The following is a 7,588-nucleotide window of genomic DNA, read 5'->3' as shown; positions in this document are numbered from 1 at the left end:
CCCCCCCCCCTCCCTGTAGCTTGTGCCCATGGGAGTGTGAGCCCCCCAGGCAGACAGGACTGGGAATCGGGGGACCTGGGGAAGGGCTGAATCCATGGCCTTCGGGGCGCCTGTGGGCCTTAGATCCAGGATTCCAGGATGCCCTCTCTGGGCCCTCGACCCCTGGCACAGAGTTTTGTTAAATCAGTTCGTGTGTTTGCTTTGGTAACTCATGTGGAACATGTTGGCAACCTCAGGCAAATCACTTCCCTCACTCCGGAAAATGATCTCCAAGGCCTTGAGGCACTCCTGGGATAGAGTACCAGGCCTGGAGTTAGCAAGATCCGAGTTCAAATGTGGCCTCAGAACCTTACTAGCTGTGACCCTGGGCAAGTTCTTTCACCCTGTTGGCCTCAGTTTCCTCATCTGTAAAGCAAGCTGGAGAAGGAAATGGCCAACCAGTCCAACATCTGACAAGAAAACCCCAAACAGTCACGAGGTCAGATGTGCCTAAAACAACTGAGTAATGACCACGGCCTTGCAGCCCCGGCAGCCGAAGGATCTTGATCCAGTCTTTGGCCTGGGTTCCCGGCCAGTGCTGTGCCTGCAGACTCTGCCCCTCCTCAACAGTCCCCACAGGAATGCTGAGATGCCAACAGGCAACTGCCCAAAGAGAAACAAGCCCAGGGCAGTGGGGTCCCCAGATCCCTCCTGTACCCTCACCAGGCCCTCCAAACCCAGTTTGGGGAGTCTCACTCCCCTCGTTCCTGATGAAACCTCTGGCCCCCACTAACGTAGCTGCCCTGGGCAGAGGGAAAACCTGGGAGGCTCAGAGCCCGTCTTTGCTGCTGGGTCTGGATGCCAGAGTGGCATATGCAGCACCCCCGGCTCGCCTGAGCTCCCTGCAGCAGGGCTGGGCCCTTGGAGGCCGGGAGAGCAGCAGGAGCAGTGGGCTGGCACAGGCCCCAGAGCCTGGCCAGGGCAGGCAGGTCCCCCAGGCTCTCACCTCTCTGCCTCTCCATAGGTTTGCGCATCCATGAGTATCTGTACTTCCAAGTGCTGAGCCCAGGGGACATTCGCTACATCTTCACTGCCACTCCTGCCAAGGACTTTGGGGGTGTCTTCGTAAGTGCAGGCCCACCACAAAGGGAGCCTGGCTCCCTTTCCCTTCTGCCTGGGGGAACCAAGGCTCACCGTCCGCCCCCTTCTAGCCCCTTCCTGGCGAGGGCCGGACCATCCCAGAGCACCTCCAGTGCTCCCCGAGGGCCTCGCAGTCCTAGGCACCATGGAGGCAGGCAGGCCCTTCTCAGAGAGTGCTGAGGCCGATGAAATGGGAGACCAAGCTCTCCTCCCACCTTGAGTGAGCCACTTGCCCCTGGCCTGGCTGCCTGGCAGGACACGGCCCCCGGCTGACCCCTCTCCCTACCGCCCCCTCGGCTCTCTCCAGGTGGCTCCACGCTTGCCTTGTTTTCCAGCATACGCGGTACGACCAGATCCAGCTGGTCCCAGCTGACCCCCCGGAGGCCTGTGGACCCCTCAACAACGGGTTCTTCATCCAAGACCAGATTGCCCTGGTGGAGCGGGGGTGAGGGCCCGGGGTCTGATGGGGGAGGCTCCAGGGGAGGGCACATGGGCGATGCCGCCCAGGATGGTGGGACCTCGGGGGGCAGGGGGTGGCTGGCCACCCTGCTCCATCTCCGGGGTCCCCAGGGTTCTCACTCGGGCTTATCCATGGCTCTGGAGTGGCTCTTTGGGGCGGCTATGGCTCTCCAAGCCTCCTGAGGGCCTCTTCTGTCTCTCCAGGGGCTGCTCGTTCCTCTCCAAGACCAGGGTGGTACAGGAGCACGGGGGCCGGGCGGTGATCATCTCGGACAACGCCGAGGACAATGACAGCTTCTACGTGGAGATGATCCAGGACAGCACCCGCCGCACGGCCGACATCCCGGCGCTCTTCCTGCTTGGCCGCGACGGGTGAGGGCCCCCAGGGGAGGCACGGGCCTCAGGAGGGGCCTCCATCTGTGGGGGGTGGCCTTCGGGAGCCCCCCTATGATGGCAGACGCCCCTACATGTGGCCTTCTCTCCCCTTCTCTCAGCTACATGATCAGACGCTCCCTAGAACAGCACGGGCTGCCCTGGGCCATCATCTCCATCCCCGTCAACGTCACCAGCATCCCCACCTTTGAACTCTTACAGCCACCCTGGACTTTTTGGTAGAGGAGATGCGGCTCCCCCAGCCTCAAGACTCTGCACTGGGGGGAAGGAGGCACCAAAGCCCGGGGCGAGCGTCTGCTCTTTGGGGCTGGCTCACACTGGGGGAAGAAAGCCATGTTTTGGGGCAGTGAAGAGGGAGCCCAAGGCCAAACCAAGGGACCCATGACCTCCCTCTTCCCTGCCCTTCCCAAGGTCCTGAGCCCCGACCTAGTCAGGAGCCGGGGCACAGGGACCAGGGAGGTGGGGGGGAGCCCGAGAACGGTGCTGTTCTGAGGGAGGGCCAAAGGGGAATCCCCCCTCCCCATACCTTCCTGGACAGCCACCACCGTTAGCACAATAAAGCCTTCCTGGATTTTTACTGATGTCCAAATTCTCCTGAACTCTGTCCTGTGGGCACCAGGCCAACCTCTGACAGATAAGAGGTGCCTGCCCCGGGTGCCCCGCTTCATTGGTTGGCCGCCAGGGCCAGACCTCGGCTCTCTCACGGCCCTTGGGGCTGCCTCCCCCTTTCTTCATCAGGAAGGAAGCCCAGAAATTGGGGAGCTCACGACCTGGGGGCCAGAACTTGTTTAAAAACAAAAAAACCCGAACCCCAAACATTTCTCTAACTATATTCCGACAGAACTGCGGCAGGGCTCCCCAGCCAGCACCCAAGACAAGCAAGGAAGAACCTCTGGTGCCATTCAGGGCCTTGACCCAGACTAGAAGCAAATTAGCCTCTGGCTGCCTCGGGGTCCTCCTCTGTCTGAGGAGAATTTGACCATTCCCAGGGCACCGGGAGAGTCGAGGAGCCCCGAGGCCAGGGTCTGCCCATGTTGGAGTGTCCGTTTCTGGGCACCTCAGGGATTCCAGCGGGCTCGCTCCATCTCTGGGTTAAAGATCTTTTGAGGGAGGAAGCCCTCGGCGGAGGCCGGGGCCAGAGGCATGTGGCGAAACAGGGAAGAGCCAAGGTCTGTGTGCCCCATTTCCCCACCTGAAAGGGGAGCCAGTAGTGCCTCAGGCACGGCTCGGAGCACGTGCTTAGGGAACAGCTGCTGTCCGAGGCCCCTGACGGAGGGTCTGGCGCAGAGTGACCCCGAGTCTCTCGTCCATACAGTTACATTTATTGAGAACACTGATTGGTCAGCCAGGACGGTGGTCAGCACGGAGCAAGCACCAGACAGCACGGGGGAAATGGAGGCACATGACAACGTGCCCTCGGAGCGGGGCACAGGGTGGGAGGGAGCATCCTTTTGTACAGTACGACAAGGAGTGATGAGGAGACCTGGGAGCGCCTGCCCACTGCCCGCCCACGTCTGGGGCAGACGGCCCAGGCCCACGAGGCCCTCCTCAGCCCAAGGGGGGCAGGGCCACATGCTTTACCCCAGCGGGGAGGAGGAAGGCATGTCGGCAGGGCCCGAGCCCCCCATGGAGCCCCTCTGGCCTCCTCTGCTTGCCTGCCCGGGGCCCCACTGGGAACACGTCTACACAGCACCAGAGGCGGGAAGCAGGGAAGGAAGACGAGGAATGGCATTGCTTGTTTCCAGCCAGAAAAGAACCTCCCTGAGCCCTGGCCATTGGGGGCACGGAGCAGGCGACCGGGGTGCCACCTTCCCCACGTAGCGCCGAAGGGACAGAGGAGACCCGGTTCTCTCCCAAATGGTCCCGGAGAGCCGACGGCTCCACCCCTGCTGATGGCCACCAGCCCCAGCGGGCTGCCACAAGGGCCTGCTCACCCCCTACTTGGGACGGTCTCGAGCCTCCCCCAGGCCTGCCAAGGTCCAACCACCATCCCTGCCAAGGCAGGGAAGAAAAGGCACAAGATGAGATTCTGAGGGGCTGGGAAGGGGCTTTAAGCCTAGCTGGGGAGGCCCAGGAGCCCCCAGGCAGGGAGGGAGGCAGGTGCTGCCCAGGCAGAACAGGCTGGCGGTCATCTCCCCTGGAGAGGCCAACGGCCTTCTGTGAACCAGCTCAAACTGACCAGCCGAGGCTGGGGAGTGCCCTGGAGGAGAGGGAAGGCCCACAGTGGCTTCCTCAATGGGCACCCCCCGCCCCGAGAGTGCCCAGAACTCAGCCTGGATTGTGGGTTCCCAAAATAAATAAATCCGTAACAGGCCGGAGTAGGCGGGAGCTCCAAGAGATGGTGCAAATCCTGGCCCTCGACTGCAATCCTCTCCGCTGGGAGGGCCGTCTGGGGGCTCAGGGAGATGGAGGGTGCCCCGCACCCACCCGGGCCGTACCTCCACAGGTCCAGGGTCCCCAGTTTTCCACACAAAGCTGTCTGGTTGGTCTTGGGGTCCTGCCTATCCTCCACTCCCCTGCCGGAAGGGAAGGGAGTCCGAGGGAGGTCAGATGCTCCTCTGGAGATGGGGAATGAGGTTGGGGGCGGCTCCCAAAGACCCCTCCTGAGTGAGCAGGCCGGGGAGAGGGTCAGCTGGGCCATCAGACGTCCGTCATCTCATCCTCTAGCTCGGCAGCCTCCGGCTCCCCCTCCTCCTCCTCCTCGTCTTCTTCCTCTTCCTCAGAGGTCACGCTGGGGTCCTCGGCCTCAGCCAGGCATTTGGGGCACGAGCAGACAAACAGGTAGTTCTCCCTGCGGGGAAGGGAGCCGCCTGCGGTTAGGGCTGGGAGCCCCGCGGCCAGAGGCCACAGCCCAGAGGCAGGCGCCCCGCGGCCCAGCGGCTCCCTTCCCGTCCCCCGGTACCTGAGAACCTTGTGGCGGCTGTGGCGACTGCGCTCGCGCTGGCAGCAATCCAGATAACTGATGCAGATCTCCTAGAGCGGCCGGACAGACACCCTCAGCCCAGGGCAGGGGCAGGAGAACAGGCCAAGAGCTCCGAGCCCCATGTCCCGACCCCCAGCCTGCACCCCGGGGTCCCTGGAGGGCCCCCTCCCCGCCCACCTCTCCAGGTTTGATGTCCTCCAGGGCGGTGACGTGCAGAAGGAAGTTGTTCTCCGGGAAGGAGGTCTCTGCGTTGGGGACGCAGCTGTGGTTGCCTGAGAACAAGGGGGCGACGATGAGAATGAGCGGGGGAGCTGCGGAGGACCCCAAGGGGAGCCTGCCCAGATCCTTGGTGTGTCTTACAGATGGGGAAGCCGAGGCCGAGGCCCCCGGCGGTCGGTGACCAGCTCCTCCCCAGCCAAGGCCTGCGCTCTTTCCATGGACAGCCGGCAGCCGTCTGAGGGCACCAACAGTGCCCCGAGGGCCCAGCACGGCGCCCAGGACGCGGCGGGTGCCTCAATGCTCACTGAAGGCCCAGAGCAGCTCGGCCTGCGAGCAAGACGGAGCCTCCCCCATCTGAGAGTTGTGGGCATGCACGGCTGGCAGGGGCAGCCCAGGTCTCCACCTCCCCATCCAGGGCTCAGCCCACATGACAGGCTAAGACAAGGACTGAGGCTGGGAGGCACAGACCCCCCCCAAGATTTGGGGGTTCTACTTTCACTAAGCTCTCACTGAAATTGAGCATTTCCTGCAATTAAGAATTCTTTTCAAAAATCATCCTTTCAGGGGTCTCCATGCTTCACCGGACTGCCCATGTTTGGGTGGCACAGACCCCCACAAGGGGGAGCACATCTGCCTGCCAAGACACTGCCCAAGGCCTGGCAGAGGATGCCCACGGCCCTCCTGCCGGGCAGCCTGGGCCGGCCACAGGACTCTGAGGCTTGAGGCCCCAGGACAGGCAGGGCAAAGACTGCCCCCTCGCAGATGGCACTCGGCCCAGGCCCCGACCGTCCCACATAGCCTGAAGGGGTCCAGAGCCCCTCAGGGAGCAGAAAGGGCTGGCGGCGCCCCCATCCCTCCAAACGACTCACAGCAGCTCTGGAGCACGAACAGCCCGGATCCCTCGCAGTTCAGGAACTCGCCGCTCACTGTAAGACAGACAGACCGACCCGGGCATGGTGGCGGGTTCCTGCCGCAGCCCCCGCTTTTCCCGGGCCTGGCTCGCCTCCTCGGTGAAGGCCAGCCCTCCCTCCCAGCCAGCAGCCCGTGCGCTGCCCCCTCTGTCCCTCGGGCTCCCGCCCTCTCCGGGCCCTGCCCACCTCTCTCGATGTCTTTGTACAGCTGGTCGATGAAGGCGTCCAGCTGCTCGCGCTCCGGGGCCTTCAGGTCGAGGGCATCGCAGCCGTGGACCCACTGACTCAGGGAACTGGGGGACACGGAGCGACCCGGGCATTGGTGGACGAAGAGCCCCCGGCCCGAGGCCGCTCCGGCCAGAGCCTCCACGGAGAGCCAAGCCGGGGCCGGACAGCAGGAGAACTAGGGAGGGGCCAGTTCAGCCCAGGGCCTCAGGCTGGACAGCGCTCTCTGCACCCCATCAAACCGGGGGCACCTCCCAGCACCCGCGGCTCCTTGGCCAGAGGCCTCGCTCAGGCCCGCATTACCTGGTGCCGATGCCTTGGCCGTTCGTCCCAACGAGGGCAAAGAGAGATCGGAATCCTTCGGGGGTGAACCACTGTGTGTCAGAGGCAGAGCAGGCAGCCGTGAGGAGGGGCCCGGCTCCCCGCAGTCCCCCCGCGTGTCCTCTGACACTGCCCGCACACAGAACGGCCCCACTTTCCCTTCCGCACGCATGTTCTCCCCCAACGAGAGCCTCCCGACTCCCCAGACACGGCGGCGTCTGCTGCCTCGGGGACCGGAGGGGCTGCCGTGTGGAAGGAGCCCTGCAGGAAAGCGCTGGACCGAAGGGAGGGGCCGGCAGGGAGAGGCCGGGCCAGAGTCAGGACGCCTCAAGCCCAATCCTGCCTCAGACATCCCCTGCTGTGGGAGCCCGGACAAGCCACAGGACGCGGCCTCCGCTGCCCGCTCTGTAAAATGGACGACGAAAGCGGGATGGAGAGGGCTTTGGCCACTGCCCAGCGCGGGGGTCAGCAGCCAGTCTCGGCATTATCATCAGTTTCTGAGATGGCCAATGCGGCGCGATCCTCTCGGACCTCTGAGCTGCCGGCACCTCCTGGCCCTCCCTCTCACCCCCCACAAGCTCCGGGTCCTTTGAAACCGTCCGAGGGCCGTCCTGTGTGTGGGCAGGGGCTCGGCTCCCGGGGCCACATAGCAGGGAGGGTCCGAGCCCCCGCCCTGTCCCCTGGCAGCCCGCTTGGCTCTCACCACGCCCCCCACTTCAGGGAACTCCCCTTCTCTCCTCACTGCCTCCCACAAACTCCCGAGGCCCATCCTGGCTGCTGCCAGGCTCCCCCAGCACCCACATCAGTGCCTCTGGCTCCCACTCTGATCCCCCCTTCCGCAGGCCGGGGCCGAATGTCCCTGCTGTCCCCCCCTCGTGCCAGCAGCTCAGCGGCCCTCACCCGGCCTGGCCCGGCTCTCCCGGGGAGCCTGGACTGAGACGGCACCGAGCTCTGATCTCGACCCCATCTCTGCCACAGTGGATGCCCGTGAAATGCTGGGGATCCCCTAGCAAAGGAG

At 64.2% G+C, this 7,588-nt stretch overlaps 1 protein-coding gene across 1 annotated transcript in view; it reads left to right on the top strand.

Annotated features, from left to right (window-relative positions):
- PRADC1 (protease associated domain containing 1) overlaps window positions 1-2,552 on the top strand; it is a 3,998-nt gene extending 1,446 nt beyond the window's left edge. The window contains exons 2-5 of the mRNA XM_044660404.1: window positions 1,004-1,104; window positions 1,455-1,564; window positions 1,783-1,950; window positions 2,073-2,552. Coding sequence (XP_044516339.1) covers window positions 1,004-1,104; window positions 1,455-1,564; window positions 1,783-1,950; window positions 2,073-2,193 — 500 coding nt within the window. The 3' untranslated portion in view covers window positions 2,194-2,552. The remainder of the gene's footprint in view (window positions 1-1,003; window positions 1,105-1,454; window positions 1,565-1,782; window positions 1,951-2,072) is intronic.
- The last annotated feature ends 5,036 nt before the right edge of the window (window positions 2,553-7,588 follow it).

The sequence above is a fragment of the Gracilinanus agilis genome, chromosome 2 (genome assembly GCF_016433145.1).
Source record: "Gracilinanus agilis isolate LMUSP501 chromosome 2, AgileGrace, whole genome shotgun sequence".
NCBI lineage: Eukaryota > Metazoa > Chordata > Mammalia > Didelphimorphia > Didelphidae > Gracilinanus > Gracilinanus agilis.
The sequence above is the reverse complement of the archived record's forward strand: the minus strand, read 5'-3'. Positions and strand labels throughout refer to the sequence as shown.